We start from the raw sequence: 23,938 nt of genomic DNA, 5'->3' as shown, positions 1-23,938 counted from the left end.
AGAACTGACTTTACTAACATTCCAGCATTAGTCCTTCTCTATTGGTGTCGCCTCGCACCACCTTTTGCGCACGTAATTTGTATATTTACTACATGCCTATCGCAAATACCTTTTTTACATTTATGGCATTGTAAAAGAGTTTTGCAATTTTGTTTGCATATTCGAACATACAGAATACACATATTAAATCGAAGAATTCCACAACAGATGAGAATTGAAAACGGGGATATATTAGGTTGTCCCGAAAGTTACTTTCGCGAGTTGCACTGAATTATTTGATGTGGTCGTGTTTATATAAATAGAGGAACCTAATTTCATATCAATCAATTTAATTGCAAGAGCAATCTAATTTCATAGATATTCATGTTGTAACAGTAATGGAACAAAATGAATCGTACACAATTTAATAACATAAAGTATAAAATATTGTGCATGTATTACTTATTAATAAAGCGAAAGAAACTTTTGGGACAACCTAATAGAAAATATTCTTTGTTTCCTGCTCTTATCGGTCATCGCGTACATACAATCATTTGTTGCATTTGGTATCTATGGAAGCTTTACACAAATCCTCTTTAATCCGTTTTAAGGCTCGGTTTTTCCGAGTGCAGGGGATTTCCTCGTACTTTGGAATGGGGATTGCCAGTTCGCACTGTGTTTCAACGTAAAAATAGATAGAAGCATGTTGGTTGATTAAATTCAACCGATAAATATACATACGCGATTCTAGAAACTGGAACAGACTGTTGTTTATTTTTTAAGGGAATATACAATATATTTATGAGTGGAGAAAGTTGAACCACACTGGGAACTGTCTTCATATTTTTTTTTTTTTTTTTTTTAAATGCCAGTTCATAAGCTTCTACATTTTCAGTCCTTTTTTATGGAATTTTATATGTTAAAATATCGGACTTCATACATTTGGAATGACATATTTGGATAATTTATGATTTACTTATGTATAACAATCGTAGATCCGAGGTAGTACTAAAAATATAGACAACTATACAATTTCCAAAGAAAAGTGGTTTCATTATTTAATTAGTATCCGTGATTAACAGGCAATTATGATTGCTGCAAGTAATTGATCGTAGCAGTTGAAAAATACAATTGTAAATTGCAGGGCCGACGTGACCTTTTGCGGGGTCGAGTTCAAAAATTTGGCGGGGTCTGAATTCACATTCAAATCCTACACTTAAATTTTACAACGCGGAATCATTTATTTACAAATGCTGTTACATATCTTTTATAAGATGAATATTAAATAATAATACTTTGATGATTTTTGTCACTCCTTTAACCTGAATCATCGCTAATAAAAAAATGTCTTGCATCTGTTAATGGTATCATCGTTCTGTAAAAAGTTAATCAAAATTTTCGTAGACCGCGGGGCCCCTCAACTGAACCTGCCTTGCGCCGGGCCTGGTAAATTGTTAATTGAACCACATTTTCTCGATCACACCGTCCACGGTTTCAAATTCATCGAACGATCCGTCATCAATATTTTATCGCCAGCAGCTCTCAGCTGTGCAACGGTAAGCGTGTCTCTCGATCGAGGAATCTCGTAGGATAATTATCTAATTTTCTTGGAAAAACACCGTTAACCGTTCCCGTCCTCAGATTAGATAACGTCCGTCGGTCGCATCGAAAATAAGTTTCCGTAGGCAGAGTCGGAAGGAAGCTCGATTCTGTCGCTTTGTTCCTTCCCTCGTCTGTCTGTTCTTATCGAGGTTACCGCTCGTTTTTCATCCAGAAGTTTTAATCGTGCCATAAATCTCCCAATGCTCGACAGGTTATTGAAACGCGTTCATCGTTTTCGGTCGAACATTCGGCGGGAGACGTTCGAATCGGTCCCTCGTGGACATTTCCAGATACGCCTGGCAACAAATAACGTGCTAATGGGACAGATCCCTGTGGAAAGTTTAACACGACCCCATTTATAGTCTATAATCAATCTTAGAAAATGATTCGATAATAAACGTCGTCAATGAATCGATGCTGGTCTTATAGGCATCTGTTTCTCGAACGAAACGTGTTCTTGCGGGGAAAGGTGACGTCATAGGAAGCTAGACATTATTAAATAGTTCGATTTGTCCCAGTATTGTATTCCTCTATCGCCAACCATAAAACAGATATGACCTGATCGAGTTGCGTGACTCACCCGCGTACACTGGACGCAAAAATATCGTTCCAATGGCAGATGAAATGATGCGGAACGATATTTTTAATTTTCAACGATCGTCTCACGTGCCCAAATTGTTCTTCCTCTCGGAGTTTGTTTTTTTTTTTTTTTTAACGTTTTCATTATGCAAATTAGAAGAAAGCGTGGATATCATCGCGAGAGTAAAAGGCGAAGCGTCGCCGAAGGCTAAGACGACACGTATAAGCTCGTTGCACGCCAACGCGCCTAATTTTTTCCATGTTAAGTGCGTCAAGGTCTCGTTCATAGTGTCACATTACAGCTGAATATAATGTTCAGCTTGAACCAGTTCGAAGATCGCACGCAGGTGATTTTTCTTCCATTACGCTTGTAACGTCTGCGTTGCAATAGTACGTTTCACGAGACAGAGTGCCAGGGCCGGCTTAACCTTTTGCGGGGCCGGTGTCAAAAATGTTGCGGGGTCTGAATTCACGTTCAAATTCTACACTTCAATTTTACAACGAGGAATTATTTATTTACAAATGCTATATATTTTTTATAAGATGAATATTAAATAATAATACTTTGATGATTTTTGTCACTCCTTTCAATTTAATCATCGCTACTAAAAGAAATGTCTTGCATCTCAGCAGAAATTCCTTCCATTTGTTAATGGTATCGTCAGTCTGTAAAACGTTAATCAAAATCGGTACCTTTTAATTCAGTAATTTTCGTAGACCGCGTGGCCTTTTAACACGTTGATCGTCACGTCACCCATATGTGGGTGACAGTGCTTTTCACTGAAGAACTAAAAACATTAATTCTGAAAGTTAATGGAAATGAATTTAAATGAAATTCGTGTATTTTGATGAAGTTACAAAAATAAATACCACGACGGATGTTTGATTATGTAGTCTCCAATAGTCTAAATAATATTTAATCCTAGGAGAAATTTTCAAGAATATTTCTTTGGCAGTCAACGTGTTAAAACTAGAAATGGCGTGGACTGCTACTTTTCAATCACTCGTGATTCAATCACGTTCATTCTCAATCACGATGATTTTTCACAGTGATTCGTGATTGTTCGTGATCGCTTCTGATTGGTAAACAACATTTTTTTCAGGTTTCTAAAGTTAGACTATTTTATGTAATGCGATTCCTGTTCGCATGTTTTGCAACGAGATGGTGCAGAGTGCAAAGGGTTAATATGAACCGCTTCCGAAACGCTATCTTTCGGATCACGGTCGTGATCGAAGTGTAATCACGACTGCGATCGTGATTGTGTGATTACCGTGAAAAATCACTGTTAGTGATTTTTCTTGCCATCTCTAGGGCCGGGTTCCGGCGAACGCGCTGACCCTGCCTTGTTCCGGCCCTGCAGAGTGCATCCGAACAGAGTCACGTGACTGCAACAGGGCTGTATCAACAACAGTCGATTCCCTGACACACACACGAATTTTTACAGATTATAATTATCGCAAATATTAGTAGCAGTGAACTCGTTATCATTTTGTACATGCTAACGAAAGAAGAGGCTCGTGTAAAGCCTCGAGAGTTCAGTTTCGAGTGTGAACCCGCCTTTACGAGAACGATGGAACTGTCAGCGATAACGATCGTTAAGGTACCGACGGATCTCTCGCAACAATAACTGTTACCGACCTACATACTTGCCAACCGTGGAAGAGGGCGTAAACTTCGCGTAGTTAGAAATTAATCCCTTTTCAACGTAATCGCGCGACAATTACTGGACGAATTTCACCGGACGTTATTTATAAGACACGTGACGAGAAACTTTATACGGAAAGCGGTGTCGTTTTAAAATGGACGACAATTTTCGTTATTGCGGTACTATAGAAATATTCAGTACGCTATATAAATTTCATATAATAAGCTTTGTTTACATAATCTCATTTTATTTTCAATCGTCAAAAGGCAGTATGCTTAAATGAGGTTTGAATTCATTGAATTAAAGAGATATTAAACAAATGTGGTATGAATTAAACGATAGGATGTTTTCAAATAAATGTTTCGTTATTAATATGTATATTATTGAACTTTCAATGCAACAAGTGTGTTCTTCATGTATAATTTTACATACAGCGAATCTTACGTAAAAGATACAAACATTCCTTGTCTAAGCTGCACCGTTGTAGGAAATTGAACGTTTTTCGAAGGTGAAGCATCATTTGAAGAGAAACTATTACGTTTCACGGTTGACACTTTACAAGCAACTATTACGTTTCACCTTACTACTGCGAGAGGATACTGATATCGTAACTGGATAGTAATCTGTTCCACTGGTTAAAAAGAAAAAAGTAACGTAGGATCACGTTTAAAAGTTACAATGTCGGTCAGCTATCTTTGCGATGATTTAAAAACATGGAAATACGCGAATGAAACTCGGCTAGAATTATCTAATAGAAACGATACTAGCCTCTTCGAGGAAGCAGTGTTTCCCAAACCGATGAAGAATTTCATTAAACATCAAATAAATTTTTATTCAAATTCCTACGTTGCTTTATTGAATTCTACTACGTACTCCAAATTAATGTATTTTATCGTCGTGCACAATAGTGTATAAACAATTGGTATCAGAGGTAAACCTATCAAAATCAGAAGTAGGCAAAAAAAAAAGGTTGAGAAACGCTGTCTCAAAGATAAAAGGTAATCAGTCATATAAGTAGCTTGTTTACCTTTGTGTTCATTAATTTACTGATACGAGCAATATCTCATTTTTCGTTAGTGACTATACAGAATTTGTTTAACAGGTTTCCTTGTACACCCCCCATCTTGGAACCTAATATAAAATATTTCACAGTAAATAAATAAAAATTCAACTGTTTGATTGAATAAACAAGCTTCGTTTTTATGCGTTATTTATTATTCAATATTTTATGCTGTCCATACTTCATGCACAGCTGTTTGGTCTTACGATCAGCGATGCTTTTATTAAAAGTTCTTCGATATTTTCGTAACAGTTTCGATAAATGCATCGGTGATTGTTTACGATTGTTTACGCACGATCGAATAACTGTGCGTACTGTCCCAATTGCATATAAAATATCTTGTCGCGCATCAAGCTCTGGCTCCGTTGCGTCAATGGAAAAATTGCAGCAATATTGTTTAATTGAAGCAAGCGATGTGTTCAATACGACATATAAAAGTGTAATTTATTTTATTTCAATTTCAATACTTTTATTTTCAATGTTTAATATTAGAACAGAATTTCCAAAGATCAAATCTAATTTACTATAGAGAAACAAATAAATCATACACATTGTTACGCAATTCGATCCCACCTCAAGTTAAATGGATCAACAAACCATTGGTTAATTCTGTAAGCGATTTTAGTACGTGACTGGTTATCTAACATTTTGTTTGATTAACTTTTACACTCGACGGGGTCACACCCGTTACATGCCTCGCCTATTTTTATCGTATATGATACTCCATAAATCCCTTATCGCTGCGATAAGTATTATATACACTGTAGAGAGTACGTCCAATAACGTAATTGTTTAAACAATGTTATAGTTGTTTTTATTCGTGCCATATCCGCTACGATTATTGATTGAAATAGCAAAATAGCATGCTACAAGTATAAATTTAATTCAATTGAATTCCTCTGTTTTTGAGGAAACCGATGCTATTTATAACGAATAACAAACTAATTACCGTATCTAAAATTAGTCATTACGTCCAGAACTAAATAGACAAAACTGTATTATCGTTCGAGTTTCTAAACTTGGTCTATTACGCGTGCGTGGATGCTCGGTAATATCTTCATCAATATTTTGCCTGTTTCAAACGCGTACTTATCACGCCCTGCTCTTTGTGTGGGACAGTATGCGTAATTAAGCCAACAAAGTGTAGCTTCCTATAAAGTAGTGCTTCTCAAACTTTATCTACCTGTGTACGCTTTCGGTGAAGTGAAACTCTTGATGGACTTCCACGAACGGAATTAAATTATTCTTTCTTTGATATATTTTTAAATCGTGTAAAATAATATTTAAAAAATACAAACTTCTTTTAAATAGCTTTATATTTTTTAATACACTTTTAATACCTACAGCCAACATACTGCTGTATTTTTATCAATATTTATTAATTAAATTTATCAATATAATTAATTCCCCATTTCAATTATTGTTAGCAAAAATTACGACACAAGCAATATCAAAATTAAATTATAATTGAAAATAGTAATTCAACTACTGGTTCGGGAACTTCTTCTAACTTCTTCTACAGTAACAATCGAAACGTTTCCTTTTAGACACCGAGTGACACGATTGGTAATTTTCCACGGGCATTCGACACCAGAGAAAAGCCACTCGAGAGATATTTATAAATTGATACCAGCCCGTGCATCGCGAAACAATGACTCTAATTATACCTACGGTGTAATTAAAAGGGGCCCCAGCACGATGCTTCGTGTTCCGTAAACTGTGATCATCAATGGGAGGGTACAATGACTCGCTACTAATTGCATCGACTAGCGTTGATTTATTTAATAATCAAACTTCGTTTCCCCCGACGGAGAGACAATGGTTCTTATCACTTGTTCGGTTCATGGTTCTTAGTAAAAAAAAAATACACACACACACACACAAGGATAACACGTTGGTCTTTTTTTATCAGATGAGAGAATCAATTAATCTCTGCTATCAGAAGTGTTTATCTTGTTTGTTATAATGGAAATAATTATTGTAGCGTGTATGGGTTAAACCAGGATAGGCTATTTATTTAATGGATATTTCGTGTCTTAATTTAGGTCTTAATAAATATTATTTGTTAATACTTAAAAATGTAAACCGAAAGGACAAGTAAAATTCTTTGACCGTATCTCTTATCATCTTATCTTTTGTAATTAATGAATCAACGACGGTTTCTGTCAACATTTAGCCGCAAAAACATGTTTTGTGATGATTTGGTAATTTTTCTCAAGCTTTTGTGACTCTCCTCTCAAGGCAAATTTCATGTCAGTTTTTTTTTTAAACAAAAGAGTCGTATAAATGGGAAAAAATAAATTAAGTAAGTCTCAGCTCTAACTCTAAGATTTTCGTCTACAAAACAAGACTCTAATCTGTAAATTTAAATTGAAAAAGTAAGATTAAAAAAATTTAAAATTTAAAAATACGATTCTAATGTCCACATTTAAATTTAAACAAATAACATACCAATGTATAAATTTAGATTTTAAACATACTTTTCTAATGCATAAATTTAAATCTTGAAAAATGATGTATGAATGTATGAATCCAATGTATGAATTTACATTGAGAAAATGAGATTCTAATGCCCGTATAAAATGTTCAACGTTCAAGTTCCCGTTTCTCTAGCTTTCGATGCTTCGCAGACTGCGGGATTCAACACGTTCAAGTATTATCGGATTTTCTCCCCTTCGAATCAATAACAAACGATATCGAACGAAACGTGAATCGCTCATTAACCGCGGGAGACGCGGCACAGAAGACGAATCATAAAAAAAAACCAACATCGAAAACGGATTTAGAAAGCGTAACGAGGTTTTCTCCAGTTAGCGCCGACCGATAACTGCGGAATGGTCGACAGAATTTTGTGGCAACGGTGATGCAAACATTTATAGCAAAAAGAGTGACGAAAACTAGAAAGAGAAGAAAAGAAAGAAATACAAAAAAAAAAAAAAGAAAAAAGAAAATGCGTGCAGACTTAACGAGGTGATTCACGCAGCGTCAAAAAATAAACAATTACGAGCATAATAATATTTCCAAAAGGAAAGAAAATTTCTGTATATAGAAAATTAATGTACATTATACAGCTAAAATAATAAGAGCGATAGCATCTATAATTAGAAACGTTGTTCTAATACGAAGAAAGGAAAATATTAAATCACTGTTGTAGCGTGAGTTTTTATCACATTATTCCCAACAGCGTAATTTACATTTGTGGCAATTACCAGACTCAAGTTTTCTCTCGTCAGAGTTAATAATTAAGGATTTATCTTCAATGATTAAAAAGTGGTCGGGATTGACTGAACCTACTCTGCTAGATTGCCGTGAAAGTTTTGTCCATTTCACCAGTAAACATGAAATTGAGAATCGATTTTCAGAAATGTGTACCTGACCTTTCGAATTGAATTATGTATTAGTTAGCGTTGCCCAAGGCCGTTTCCCATCTTTCTACACAAGATATGCGACGATCAGTTTACGAACATTTTCAAGTTTGTTAAAGGTGAACTTAAAAGAAAACAAATAGTACACCTATTATTTTTCTTTATACGATTAAATACTATTCATAGATACGCGAAGTATAGAATAGTTTACGATTGTCATCGTCAATTTATAATTTATAATTTTCTTTATCGATTTAGATATACGATTAGGTATCATTTACACGTACACAAATATAACTCCACGAATATATAAACCACCAGAAACTAATTTCCCTTTCGAGTAATAAAATAAACTACACCCACTAGAGGACTAAAAGTGAAAAATCTATTTCACTCGGATTATCGTTCTTCCTATACCGAGTATCCTCGAGTTCCCTGCATACTTTACACGTTGCGATCGAAATAAATTCAGAGCACCTACGTGATCCACGTCGGACGTGAGCATCTCTCTCGCAATTAGCTTTGTTAATAGCCTCTGACATCGTCGAGTGTTTTTACTGCGTTTCAAAGTGTCGGTACGCACGATAAACGATGAACGACTGCACGCGTTTTATCTTCTCCCCCGTTAAATAATGGTGTCGTTAGATAAAGCTCTTTATTGCATTCGGTTTTCCATTAATCTCGAAATCAAGGAAACCGCGTACGCGAAGGTCGCGTATCGCTAATTAAACGGAACACCGTGGGATTTCTTTTCGCAAATAATTACAAAGTCTATACGGAACGCTGGACAAACAGAACGTTGCAGAAAAACCACGCTTCTGCGTTAAAGAGCACGCTGATACGAATGTTTACCATCGTCGTGCGTAAACGAAAAGGGGACATAAGGCAAACGGTACGCAGCAATTTCTATTTTTTCAACCCGATAAACCGTGTCGAAGATAAAACAAGCTTTGAAACCTGCGGCTTGTCGTTTGACTTTTAATTAAATTCGAATGGCGAGATCGAAAGGCTAATAATAGAAATTATTTCTAGTATTAGCATTATTTGTATATCCTAAGATAAGGAATAATAAGGAATTCATTTTGTGGAAAAGATCCTTATATAAAAAGTAATAAAAAAAAAAAAGTAGAATAAAACGTTTTGAAAATATTCCATTAGAAAAAGTTACGTTGAATAGTATCATTTCTTGATATACTTTATCGTGTCTTCATTGTTTTATTATAATACGAGCTAGATTTTCTTTAAAAGGAGACAATGTTATCCTTTCCTGTTCCCACATTTTCAAATTCTACTATAAGTCTCAACAAACATTTTTATACTCCTTTATGTTAAAACTGATAAATTATTTTACGTTATACTATGCGTATATATTTTGAAATATTTTTAGGATTGCATGTTTCTAATGAATATTTTTAATGAATATACAATAGATGTCGTCGAGTTTCAACAAACTCCAAAGACGAGTGTTTCTATCCGCAGCGAGTGGTGGAATTAAATAACAAAGTACAGATGTTTTGTTTCACTGTTTCCACACCTGACTCATGATTGATCTTACCGCTGCAATATCCGTTATAGGCGAGTTTATTTTCCCCATTGTTTTTCCAGTTCTGTCTACAATTAGTAAAAGTTTTTATTTGAAAAAAAAGCAAGTAAACGCAGAGGGGAAATAGTGCATCGAGAGAGAAAGTCATAAGCGCACTGCGCTTAAGAAGTTATCTGCCTCTGGATCGTAAAACATCCATTAGCAAGGACGTGCTAGGCGGTTATTCGGTTCCTCATACGTTTACGTCATTATTGGTGACGTAACAACGTGTTTCTTAAGATTTTGAAAAAGGATAAGTAATACTTATGGGTATGCAATTTATATATATTTCACTCTTGAATGTAAATTAATTTAAGATAGCAATAATACTAAAAATTAGATCAAACGATTGATCAGAAACTCAAGATATAAATAATAATAGCTTGCTACGACGAACGACTGTACCAAATGTTATAGGATTTAGGAACTTTGCTGAAATGTTGAAACTTCTGTGAATAAATTTCTGAAGCTCTATCGTACACCTGATTCGAGCTTCACGAGAAAGTTAAATTAGATTTTTTCTGAAGTTACGAAGGGTTAAATCAAAAGTTGATCGTGGAAAGTCCTTGGTGATTCCAATTTTACCTGTAAATTCATTGTTAGTATTAAAAGTTTCGAAAACTACGGAGACGTTACTAATAATAAAAACTGTGGTCTACATAATCAAAATAATAATATTTTGCTCTGCTAATATTAATTTGATTATCGTGTGGTTTTTATGTTACAAAGTTAAGACCTAAATAAAGTGCATTATAATTTCTCTGTATACTTTCCCATAATATTTTTAGCTTCAAAAAATATATATTAAATTTTATGATAAATTGCTTGAATTAAAGGAAAAAAAAAAGAGGATTACCTAAAATGGTAAGTATCAACTAAATTATGTCGACGAGTTATTACCGAAATACATAACGAGACTCGCATATGTGAGTCACTCTTAAACGTGATTCGACGGACGCTTCCACGTGCCCCCCCCCCCCCTCCGGTGCTCGGATATGAACTCAAACCCTGATTGCTGATAAACAAGTGCAGGAAAAAGAGTCGCACGTGCTCTGATGGCAGACATTTAAATTGATGAATTGCAGTTCTCGAGAGACGGAAGCGGTACACACTAATGCAGTGTTTTTTCCAAAGTGGGAGACGCGACCCTTAACGGGGTTACAACCACTCTGGCAAAAATTTAGTCAGTTACTAAAATTTTCTAAAAATTACTAATGATATTACCTACAATTATATCGATACGATGTAAACGATATGCAGTCAGCCCTAAGTATAAGTATTCATTCCCCTTTGCGTCTATTGAAGAAATTTCTTTATTTAGTCATGAATACATATACATGCCGTGCGTCTCTTAGACAGGAAATGGTCTTTTGGCCTCCAGAAGAAGAATTACAAAGCTAACGAAAGATTGTTTTCTTTCTGCCCAACGCAGAGGGACGATACGAGTCTGCTCGCTCAGTTTTTCTACGCTGACGAGTCTCTGAACGCCGTCGCCTGCGAACTGGACTCCTTCGACGGCCGCCAGGAACCGGAGAGATGCACCACGCTGGTGAATCAGCTGCGCCGTTGCCAGGACACGGTGCTGACGATATGCAGCCAGATAATGGACGACCTGATTCCAGAGAGCAGGGCGAACCGGGATTTCAGGGTGAAGTTTCCCGACGATGTGATGCAGGAGAATCTGGCAGGGCAGCTGTGGTTCGGCGCGGAATGCCTGGCAGCTGGTTCCTCCATCATGAACAGGGAGACTGAAAGTTTAGCCATGAGACCTTTGGCGAAGGCTCTGACAAGGTCCCTGGATATCGTCAGGAATTTGCTCAGAGAGCACGCGCTGAAAGGTCACATGAACCTGAAGGTATTCGTCATCACCTGCTGGCAAATTAAACCCGTTCACCCTTCGAAACCGTATTCAAATTTAGCTTAGATAATTTCCTTTATCAGGAATTAGAACAGAAGAGTAGATTGTATTAGGCTGTCCCAAAAGTTTCTTTCGCGAGTTGCACTCAATTATTTTATGTGGTCGTGTTTATATAAATAGACAATCTAATTTCATAGATATTCATGTTGTAACGGTAATGGAGCGAAATGAATCGTGCACAATTCAGTAATGTAACATAAAACATAAACTATTGTGCATGTATTACTTATTAACAAAGCGAAAGAAACTTTTCGGACAACCTAATATTTATTCATTTATATCGAAAAACATATTAATTAGTTTATTTATTAGAGCCACCCAGAATATGATTTTTTGTGTTGCTCAGTGGTTTGACCGAAGCCAAAGAACTTGGAACGTTGGCTATATAAAATTGTATTCTGAATTGCTCCAATGACCAACTGATTTACAACTACTTTTATTTGCCGATCACACTTGAAATCACTTTTAACCTTTATTTGTTGTGTGATCCAACGTTCGTAAATTGAATATGCCACGTTATTAAAATGGAACACAATTTGCGTCAATTATGATCCGTCGCTATATATTATTTATCAAAATAGAAGAAATGTAGCGTTGCCAATTGGCAACATTGACGCTCGGATAAGTCACCGGTTCATTCATCTTTATCGAAAAACTGTGATACACCAATGAAAAATCCAATGTTGGTTGCATCATTGCACGTGATACAAGTTTATTCGATATTAGTCGTAAAATTTTTTTACGCGACACGTACCAAATTAAAGATTACAAGATGAATAACTCATGTTAATTAAACTCTAACAATGGAAGCCATTAGATTGGTTCAATTTATATTTGCCTACAAAACATGCTTGACTACAATAATATTGTTTACCATTTCGCAATTCTAATTAATAATCAACAATTTTATAAGTCAATACTCCATAGATAAATTACACTCCCTGTACGTAATACATTCACACAATTTTAAACAAGTAGTCACTATTCATTTATCAAATTTAAATCAAGTAATCAATATTCTTCAAGTCAGCCACCGAGCCATCGTTTAACTGACTTTTCTATTGGCAGTTGCTTTTTCAGACGCAGAACCCGCTGGACCCATCGATGGAGAAATTAATCGAGTCGTTGAAGATCTTCGACCGACTGTTCGCTGATTTTGAGCTGATCTACGTCGGCGCCATGGTACCGGTAAAATCGACGAAGGAGTACGAGCAGCAGGAACTCGTTTGCGTTTTATTTTCGGAGACGTTGCAAAGAGCTCTTGAACGCGGACTGCTCAGCCAAGCCGACGTGGATAATTACGAGCCAGCTCTGATGTTTACTATTCCTCGTTTGGCGATTGTTTCCGGCCTCTTGGCTCCGCCTGGAGGTCCTTTGTGCCTCAATTCCCCAGACAACATTAGTGAAATGTTTAGACCTTTTAGGGTAAGCGAACCAACGATTGCATTTAACAACGAACAGTAGTCAACTACACTGCTCATTGGTCCAGAAATACAGTACTGCTACTTCAACCCGAGAGTAACTAGAGTAATTTTAACCCTGTTAGCAGCTCTCTCGAATTAGTTGTTTATTATGAAAGAGGTGTACAACCATCGTGTTTAAAATGAAAGTTCCTGCGATCAATGCTTGAAAGCAACAGCGATTTTATTTGTAAATCCACGAACATGAATAATTTTATCTAAATCTGGGAGTAATCTGGTCTGAGGAGCGCAAAGCTTACTTCGTGAGTTCCATAACACTGTCAGACCTTCAAGTTTTATCACAATCTCTACAAGATAATGCTTCTCAAACTCGAAAAATAATACAAAAAAAGAAAAAAGAAATTAATCGTTTAATCTAAAATTGCCAGACTGTCCTCTTAAGTATCAATCTAACCGTCGCTTACTGACCTCTCCACACGTCATACACCAACAACAACAACAACAACAACAATAACAACACTGATAGTAACACTCGATGTTTTCGTTTCAGACGCTTCTTCTAAAAATAAGAGAGCTTCTCTGGACGTTGAACAACCGCGAGCTGTACATGCTGGAGAAACTGTTGTGTTCGAACGAGGAACCGTCGGGTCCTATCACGCAGTCGTCCAAGTCTGCGTGTCAGGACATACCAGACCTCGAGGAGTTCGTTCACAATTTTTATACCGGTTACCCGAACTGCAAAGACTTCATCGTAGATTTTTACACAGTGACGAGGAACACGGGAAATAACATGGACGAAGTAGCGAACGACGCCGTTAAAAGTTTAGCCGAGGAAAGCGAGAACGTCGATCGTTTGGATGATAGGCAAGGTGAAACGAGAATGATCGTGGAGACTGGGCCTAACCGCCTAATCGCGTCGACGGACGGTTACGAAGAGAGTGTTAGGTGCAACGGTGGTGCGAGGACATCCAGTGAACGGGATAGTGTCTGTGACGAAGTGCAATACAGCGTGAAGATGAACGGTTCTTGTGGTTCGAACGACAGCAGACAGCTGTCCTGCGACGATTGTCCCTACTCGAGAAGAGAAGAGAATAACGCGAGTCCTGTCTTCCTGGAGCAAGTCAATACGGCGCAGAACACTGGCGAGAGCAGCGTTTCCAGTTCCAGCGACCAGTGCGCCAACCATCTGCACAAGCAGCAAGAGGAGTTCATGACCAGAGACATATCCGAGATGCTGGGCGCCTCGGGCAACATCGAAATCCCCCAGACGCAGTACCTGTTGAACCAGGTCTCGCACGAGAACAACGTGACGGGCGAGACGGTCCACATTCAGAACTCCCTACCGGACCTGGACTCGAAGAAGCTCATCTCCGAGGCGAACAAGACTCTGTCGAACCTCTTGTTGGACGGAGATTGTCAGAACGAGATGTCGGAGCAGACGGACTCGGGGATCTGCACGGTGATATCGTCGGAGAACACGAGCCTGTACGACAAGAGTCCCGAGGAGAAGAAGACCTTCGCCAACGAGATTCATCAGGACGAGCAGGTCTTGGACGACGAGGACACGCAAGAGAATACCAGCTACTCCTGCTCTAACTTTAACTCGCCTAAGAGAAAGAGCTCGACGATCTCTGAGAACTCGTGCGTTTGTAGCCTGAGAAGCACCAAGACTGTCACGTCCATGGACCATTCTATCGAGGTTCTACACTCGGCCAGCACGGAAGCCGCGAAAAACATTCCAAGGATATCTTCGAACTTTGACGGTACCAACGAGGAGTTCGTGGGGGTCGCGTACGGGAACGGTCACATATCCGTCTGCGATTCCAATCAGTCGAGCTTCCAGATTAATTACACCGAGAACTGGGAGAACCTGAACCTGAACATCGACGCCTCGACGTCCAGGAAGGAGTTCTGGAGCGACCTGAAGTGCGAGAATTGTCCGTCTACGTCTCAGAACATCGGTAAGATCGGAACAAAGATCGAGCAGTACGCTCAGGACAAGATGGCGTCAAGGAAGATGAGGTACGAGAAACAGAAGCGACGACATCAGCGCAAACACGAGAGGAACGGTCAGGTAGTCCACCAGGCGATGCAGGAGACCAGGACGCCGAGTTTTCCTAACGTACGATCCGCCACGAGCACGGAAAGTTCAAGGTCCAACTCCACGGATCGTTGCTTGAACCCCAGGCTGATTAGCTACGGAGCCAGCTTGCATCCCAGTCAGAACACCAGGCAGATGCCCAACTTCGGTAGCCACAGTCCTCACGCCAGTCCAAGATTGCAGCATTTCGAGACGCGCAGCACACCCGCGTCAGGGCAACGAACCTGCAGCGTCGCGTCGAAAATGCAGAGAAACCTGTCGCCCCAGAATAGGAAGCTTTTGGACCACAGGAGATCGAGATCGGAGCAGATGTGTCGAATGAAGAGGAGGGATCTCGAAAAGAGAGAGAAACACGATCGGGTGAACTCACGTTCGGAGCAAACCAAGAGAAAATTGGGAAGCAGGAGCCCCAATGAACTGATGAACGACGGTTTGGGACCAAGGACGGACAAGAGTGGCCTGGTGACCGAGCCAGTTTCACCCGTGATGTCGCAGAACGTTTCCTACGGGATGCAGAATGCAATAAAAGACAATAATATACAGAGAGCTACGCGAACGATAAGACTGGTGAACGCGTCGGCGGTTTCTGGAACGCAGTCTTTCAATTCGGATCATACGTTGATTCAGAAGCCTGAAGTGGGGTCCAGTTCCAGTTGTTCCAGTTGCTGCGACTCGAGCTCAGAGACCAGCGAGTTTCAGAGCGACTGTCAGGACGACGAGGAAATCGCCCTGGCGATGCAAGCCGCCGAGATAGCGAATAGGAATCAGATCCGGGCGAAGTTTCGGTAATAACATTCTTCCTACGCTTTGACGAGGATTTATATCTTGGTTGCTGATAAAACCAATCGTACAATCGAGTCTAAATAAAAGTTGACTAAGATGGATTGCTATTATTGTTTCAGGTCGTCGGAGGATCTTGTCCATCGTCTGTTCGTGTGCATAGCAGGCGTGGCTGATCAGTTGCAGACAAACTTCGCCTCGGATCTGCGCAATATTTTGAAGTGCGTGTTTCTTATGAACAGTAGTCAAACCGTAGAAGACGGGGAGACGAAAGATGAAAGTGTAACGACGGATACTCAATTAGCAAGTCCTTTGAACGATACGGGTACCGATAACGATCAGCAGGATTCGTTGCAAGAATACGAAGACGATTTAGATGAAACTCCTGCGATGAATGACCAAAATAATGGTATGCACCACTATCAGTTGTCAGAAAATAGATGTGATGTTGCATTAACTTAATCTTTCGTACACGTTTGATCTTGTTTGCAGGTTCTCCTGTAACCGAACGTGGAGAAGAATGCGTTGAAAGAGCACCAGCCTGGGTTCCCGACAATGACGCGCCAAGGTGCATGGCCTGTCAAGCAGGATTCACCGTGGTGCGACGAAGACATCATTGCAGAAACTGCGGCAAGGTGTTCTGCGGTCGTTGCAGCAGCAACAACGTTCCCCTACCTCGTTACGGGCACATGAAACCCGTGAGGGTGTGCAACAGGTGTTTTCTCTATCAGGTGACGCCGTTCACCGTTTCCCAAGTAACGCCCGCGAGCTGAACATTACCAGAACGAGGTATAACTTACGGAATAATTTTTCTTCAAACGGTAACGTTCTTGTTAATATTCTCTGAACATTGAGCCGTGTACCACGCGCGCAGAACATCCGTTTCTTTCTTCTAATAGGGATACAATGTTTCGAAGTTCGTCGCTTAGATAAACGTTACGGAAAAAAAATATATATATATATTTTAAACGTATAAACTATGAATACAGACGTACGGAGTATATGGAAATTCGGTGGTGTTGTATTCTTCCGATTTTTATTCAAATTGGACTCGTCGAAGGGTTATAGTCCGCTAGGAAACTCTACATATTTGTGCAGCAAACCTAGGGGCGTGTATATTTTTTCTTTTAATCGATGAGGCTCGAGTTTAAGGCAGTGAAACTACCCATTTAATACTTGAAAAGTTATTGAAAATATGGAGAAGCTTGTTATACGAATGTTCTCTGTGATCTTTTACGCGATCTTTAACGCTTTCGCTGTGAAGTACAATTAGGAGAAAGTGGTTTAAGAAATGTTTATTTTTTTATGTTCTGAATTGCTTTTGTTTGTGATAAGAGACAAAAGGATCGCATCATGCGTGTATTATTTTGTTATTTTTCATGTTATCCGTTAACAATCGATGATCATTAATAATAGGTTATTAATTTTAAGAAGTACATTTTTTTTTATTAGAGAATCGATGCCATATTATTTTCAGAAGCATTCAAATCGTCGACTTTAGAAGTTAAAAACACTTTAAAAGACAGAACAAAAGACCCTTTTAGGTCTCACATACTTAGTGTCTCAGATTAGGTGATACTATACATATAGACGAATTCGAAGTGAAACAGTCTATATATATATATATATGATATTAAACTTTATGTTGGTAGGTGACGGATTTGTGATTACAAAATAAATAAGAATAGTCGAACAAATATGCATGGAAATGTAACGTTCACGTGTTACATGTCCATCTTTCAAGCAATGGAAGACAGTTTCAGTCTTTAAACTCGAGAAGTTGAAGATTGAAAAAAAGTACGTGTTCCTTAATTTTCTCCACTCGGTACATACGCGTAGTTTCATTGCGAACAGATGTCAATTGAAGGATTCCTCGTTAGGAGATTGTCAGATGAGAATCGTTAATGAAAGTCGAAACAATATTAACATCATCCTCGATCGTTCTTTGCGTTAATCTGTATACTTACGTGCACTTAAACTGTAAAGTTAGAGATATCGGCGCCGATCGCTAATATTTTTACACGTCGTGGTCATACGTTTTTAACGGAGCTGATTTCCAAATCAGTTGTATCATAATTAAATCTTACTCGTGCGCGGACGATACGATCCGTTGTCGCGGATCTTGGAATCGTACTGGCAAAAAGAAGAAAAAAAAATGAAAAAAAGAAATGCAGTTGTTGCTTTTACCTTAGAATAACGCGATATTGTACAGAATAGTCCTTATATTGTATATCGAATTCGTCTCTGTCTCTTTTGTCAATTCTCTTCATCGACGTTCCGTATTATATTTTATCCTCTTCCGTTAGGTGTGTTCATTTGATATAAGCAATCGAATTTCTCATTTCATCGTGTCATGCTTTGATCGCACGAAAATCGCTCGGTTTCTTTGTACATCGTGTACCATAAATTGTGGGCGAAACTTCAAAGATGAATTCCGAATCTAAGAAGAATAAACAATTCTTTATACTGTTACGCGTGTCCTTGTTTCTGAATTGCAATAGATGAAATAATGTACAATAGGACGAACGTTTATACAAGTTCTATTCGATTAATTTTCCTTGTTGAATTCATCTTTGAAAACGCGCCTACATTGTACGTGTCTGTTCTGTATAAACGCAGTACAGTACGTATTCTCGACTGGATCAGATTTAATCGCTTTGTGAGAAAGAGAATAAGGACCGTCAGAGTCGTACATAAACTATATATGTGTATAGTTGCGAGAGCTGAAGAATATTTCGGTATATTGCGTTGTAAAATAGATATATTTGTATATATATATACATATACATACGTACATATGTATTTAATTTTGGAATATACTCTTTTTAGGTAAACGCAGGAATCTTGAATAAGATAGGTAAAAAAAAAAGAAGTTTCAAGGAACGCTATTCGAAATCGGCGAGAAAGGGGGATATCTGTAGACTGAAACCAAAAAATCCTTGCGTCGCATCAGACACTAATTATATCAAACGTTCGCTCGGCGATAGTGATTCAAGCAATTTCTAAATTTTTAATAATACCAGACTATCGAGAAGAAACGCGTGATCATAATCGTTACCATCGTCTTAATTAAACGCTTTCATTTCGCATGTCGTGTCATTCTACACGTTGCACAGCATCGAGGAAAACACATCAGCCTCTGTGTATATTTTTAACAACGTTGTTGCTGGCTTAGCTCCCTTCCCTCCCCCCACACTCAAAAAAGGCAAAGTAGCACAGTATAGAACAGGGGTGAGGAACCTTTCAAAATTGTTTAGTAGCCAACCCCGGTTTAGCGTTTGTTCGAGCTACTGCCAGTAGCGCAAAGACTTCCAGCGAATGCGTAACAGCGTAAATGTAATCAGAGATGAGCACAAATCTTATTCAGATACAAATTTCGAATGAGTAATTAAATTTGCTTTACATTTGTTTTATTCGTTATCTATTACTTGAATAAGATTTTACTCATTTTTTTAACGTGACCATCGTCTGACTAATGTAAAAAGCGATGTTTGCGTTTCACCATGTCCAAGCACATGCCTCGGCAAGTCGTGGTACCAGTTGGAAGCGCGCCAAAGCTTCGAGGAATCTTAGGAGACGATTTTCAAGCATCTCGTCAGGTGGTCCTGCGATTCAATGAAGCTTTGAAGTACAGGCGTACTAGCTTCTGTGCCAAATCTATGTGACAATAAGTTTCCTGCTCGTTAACGCAATTTCGCACGAATCTGATTTCAGGAAACCGACGCAAACTCTTCTGCTGGTAGAAACAGTCTTTGAAAAGTAAATCATATCCCAACCACCTTCCTTTATTTTCTTCTGAGCCTTTTGAGCTCAACGCCATGGTTGAAAGTGAGAAAAGTGAGAAGTTTGATATAAAAGTAAAAGAGAAACAAAGGTAGACCCACTGTGACATTTTCTTATAAATACGTTAGTTTCAGAGATCTTTGCGATGAGACAGCCGCCGCAATTCTTATGCGTTTCGATTTAAAAGACTGCTTTTGATTGTAGACTGTTCAGGTATTATAACGAGGTAGATGGTTGACTGTTGTAGATTTCAGCGATTGGCTTTCCTGCAGCTTTACCTGTTTTATGTAATTATTCTAAACTTGAACTAAGTGAAACTTCTACCTAGGGTATTTGCTGATTCGAAAGAACACGATTGATTGTTCGAATACTCCTCTATTTCAGAGAAAGTAACCTTCACGGTCAAGTGATATTAATTGCAATTATAATTTGTGTAGTTTGATAAAATCGAATTGTTCGAGTATTCGATTTGCTCAAATTAATTAAGCAGCAATTTATTTCTTCTTATTACCGTGATTATTAAAGACGTAATGTAATCCTATATACAAATTCGTTGCACACTATTATACGATATCGATATTAATATCGATGAACAGAAAACGTGTACAAGATATTATTATAGTTTATAAAAATTGATGATAAAGAATCCGAGAAAAATGAGCTTCGAGGAAATTAGATGCAAAGGAATGTAATTTGAACGAACAAAGAACTTTTTTTATGTTGGAAACAAAAGTTTACAGAATTTTCTGTTTTATACACAGCACAACCATTTTGTAATCGTCCAGATACACTCAAGTTCGAGAGTATTTTGAATTTAATATAGTAATATTTCATTCCCATTGTATTTACTTTCTTCAAGAAAAGTTATATTTCAAAATATTTTATTGTAAGGTCAATCCAATTGGCTGTGTTTTGTTTATAGTATTTTTTTCTTTCATATGCCACATCAATGAGGAATTTTTTGTATGAAGCCAAGTTAGATCGGCTTGTTCAAATGCATAGAATTATTTAAAAATATTTAGGGTGTAAACACGATGCAACGAAAACAACGATTCTATAGGGTAATCATTGAATTCGTTAGAATCACTATTTGCATAATGTAAAGCGACTACTGCCAACATTTATTAGTTAAATTACTTTGAAGACATGTAAAATAATTAAATCTAATTTTCATCTGTATAGTATATTATATATACATATATATAAGAATAATAATTGGTTTAGTAATTAGTTACATTTAACACTCAGCACAGGCTTATTCTGAAAATGTTGTTGAAACTTCAGAATTTGAATTGTTGACACAAGTTAAAAGAGAAACTCAATAAAACTATTAACAACTTTAATGCTTAAAGGACAAACAAAAACTTTCTTGTTATATGTAAGCTTTTAAATTTGCAGTTAGGCATTATATCTTCAGTAGCATAGCTATACCTAAACTGTAAATTTTATAGAAATTAAAAATCTAGTTCATTCCTCCTATTTCAGATCTACCAATGTCAATATTGTACTGATTTGTCAATATTAGTACTATTATACTGCTCAAAACAATAATTAGGAAATGGAGAAAGTTTGGAAATAAAAGCAAACATCAGATTTCAAAGAGTGAATGAAATAACAGACACGGACAAAATACTGTATATTTAATACTGTAGGCTTTTGTATTCAATATCTAACTTCCATGACACACTCTACATTAGTTCTTTATTCTTTTGAATAATATATGTAGGATTGACCCTAAACGAATTTCTTTGCTTCATGACAGTCACTAATATTAAAAGCAGCTGTTAAAATAGTAAGTTTCCATATATGGTACAATCATTATGTACAGTTTTAGACTTCATCTAAGTACTAGCAGGAAAAATGAATTAGCATTTCGTTCGTATACCAGCTAAGAGGAAGCATAGTTCAAGCTAACAAGTGATCACAACTCAAAGCACGAGAACAAACGTAAACTATACCGAGTAGAGTACAAAGTTAATTTTCAAACAACGACTGCATCGATCAATTCAATGATTACCCTGCGTGCGTTCAGTCACAAGCATGTAAAACTCGTTTTCTGATCACCTTCCATATTAGTTAATTGCTTTTTTTTTTATGCCGAGCTTACGCCCATAGAAGTATTACACACGTGATTGTATTTGTCAACTGAACCGACGTTAACCCTCTATAACCTAAATTGCATTCGTCTTGTATACAAAATTGTACGATAGGACCATTGATGAACGTTGATAATGAAGTTCAAATTAAAAGTTGAATTTTAACGAACATAACCTTTAAACTATACCCAACCTGTGAGAAATTTTCGATACACGTAAACAAATTGTTGGATTAGCAGGAATTGTTTTTATCGTGTACTCAATCGAATACATTATGCAATGGAGGGTCGAAGACAATTGATACACATTGATAATAGGATTTAATCAAACTTTGAAAATATAGTTAATAAATATGTAGCTGAAAATACAGGATTATAGAGGGTTAAGCATAAAAAATTCACCAGACTCGTTGACTGCATATCATTCCTTTGTGGTCCAGATTCTTGGATTTTAATACGTGTTTGACAAGCCTCACTCGACACAGGACCACAAAGAGTTACATGGTAAAAACGTGTGTAGTTTTTAAGAAGTCCACGCTGTGGTTCTTTCGTGAAATGCGTTATCGAATATGGAACACGATTGATGTATGAAGTCAACATCACGAGCGCTGAAGCATCGATCCTTTATCAGAGATGGACGGAAGACGCACTTGCCGAAGAATCGTAATGATAAGCGACTGAGAAGTAGTCAGCGCAATAGTCAACTTGCTATGTTACATTTGAACATTTTGTTGTGATGTCACTGTGAAAAGTTAACGAAATATTTACCTCGGGGCATCGAGGGTGGTAGTTTCTTGCGATGAGCCAAGGGAATGACTGAGGGGCAGCTGAAGCCCCTTGCGCTATGTGACCACTATGCACGCGTGTAAGACGGGTCCACTGACATCCAGGGGCAATTGCAGCTACGGCTCATAGTGGGACGACACTGCATAAATGTTAGACATTGAGGCAAAAAATAAACATACAAATTTTAAAACCTAAATACATTTTAATGAATCTTTAAACCTTTGACAATTATGTTTTATAGTATTATTACGTTTTGCGTCACTATTTACCTCATGACATCTGAAATTAGTTACGTTGATGTATTTATCTTTTCTTTAACTTAAAATAAACAGAAAGATGATTTAAATGTACAACAGAACTTTGTTACATTTGATTGTAGAAGTTATAAATGTTTTATTTAATTATAAAAATGGCCTAAATTCGCCCAGACAAAACTTTGCACCATTTGTTTTTAGGAAGTATGTAAACTGTAGCCGTTCACGTAGTTTTTACTTTTATTTGCTTCGTTGTCAAAATTTAAGAAACATTTATAACCTCTATAATCAAATGTAACAAACTTATGTTGTACATTTAATTCATCTTTCTGTTTATTTCAGAATTATTACAACCTCAACATTAGATATTGCACACATACTTTTGGTAAAGTCATATAATACAAGAATTACAACGTAAATTAAAGAAAAGATAAATAGATCAACGTAACTAATTTCAGATGTCATGAGGTAAATAGTGAAGCAAAACGTAATAATACTATGAAACATAATTGTTAAAGGTTTAAAGATTCATTAAAATGTATTTAGGTTTTAAAATTTGTATGTTTATTTTTTGCCCCAATGTCCAATATTTATACAGCGTCGTCCAACTGTTCGGCTGCGTTTGAACTTTGAAAGCGTGACTTACAATTAGTGTTCTTTCACTGGCTCTAATCTTGCTTTTGAAGAAATGCTCAGACGATAAACGACTGGAATAGATCTATCGCAGATCAAAGACTTGCGTAAAGAGCGGATGTACCAGTGTTGGGTAAAATGTAGTTCACGATTATAATTACCGAGTAATCTATAATAATGATCGATGAATACTTGGTAATTGCGATGAATCCCCAACTCTGATATGTATTCGTTTAAGGAGGACACCGATATTAGGGAGTATCGTTGGGATACGAACTAAGCTTAGGATGAGAGTTATTTTTTACATGTAATTGATGCCTTGTTCTAGAGTATCGTACTTTTGATCTATGTAAA

At 37.4% G+C, this 23,938-nt stretch overlaps 2 protein-coding genes across 3 annotated transcripts in view; one reads left to right on the top strand and one right to left on the bottom strand.

Annotated features, from left to right (window-relative positions):
• LOC128890472 (ornithine decarboxylase 2-like) overlaps positions 1-3,849 on the bottom strand; it is a 107,023-nt gene extending 103,174 nt beyond the window's left edge. The window contains exon 1 of the mRNA XM_054148992.1: positions 3,835-3,849. The gene's annotated coding sequence lies outside the window, so the exon portion shown is untranslated. The remainder of the gene's footprint in view (positions 1-3,834) is intronic.
• LOC128890459 (lateral signaling target protein 2 homolog) overlaps positions 1-17,728 on the top strand; it is a 34,570-nt gene extending 16,842 nt beyond the window's left edge. Inside the window, exons 2-6 of one of the 2 annotated variants that reach the window (XM_054148954.1) lie at positions 11,246-11,668; positions 12,812-13,156; positions 13,703-16,038; positions 16,156-16,442; positions 16,526-17,728. In XM_054148954.1, the coding sequence (XP_054004929.1) occupies positions 11,246-11,668; positions 12,812-13,156; positions 13,703-16,038; positions 16,156-16,442; positions 16,526-16,806 (3,672 nt within the window). In that variant the 3' untranslated portion in view covers positions 16,807-17,728. Of the gene's footprint in view, positions 1-11,245; positions 11,669-12,799; positions 13,157-13,702; positions 16,039-16,155; positions 16,443-16,525 lie in introns of both variants that reach the window. The other variant, XM_054148953.1, reaches the window with a different exon arrangement.
• The last annotated feature ends 6,210 nt before the right edge of the window (positions 17,729-23,938 follow it).

Source organism: Hylaeus anthracinus, unplaced genomic scaffold (assembly GCF_026225885.1).
Source record: "Hylaeus anthracinus isolate JK02 unplaced genomic scaffold, UHH_iyHylAnth1.0_haploid 12000, whole genome shotgun sequence".
NCBI classification, from domain to species: domain Eukaryota; kingdom Metazoa; phylum Arthropoda; class Insecta; order Hymenoptera; family Colletidae; genus Hylaeus; species Hylaeus anthracinus.
The sequence above is the reverse complement of the archived record's forward strand: the minus strand, read 5'-3'. Positions and strand labels throughout refer to the sequence as shown.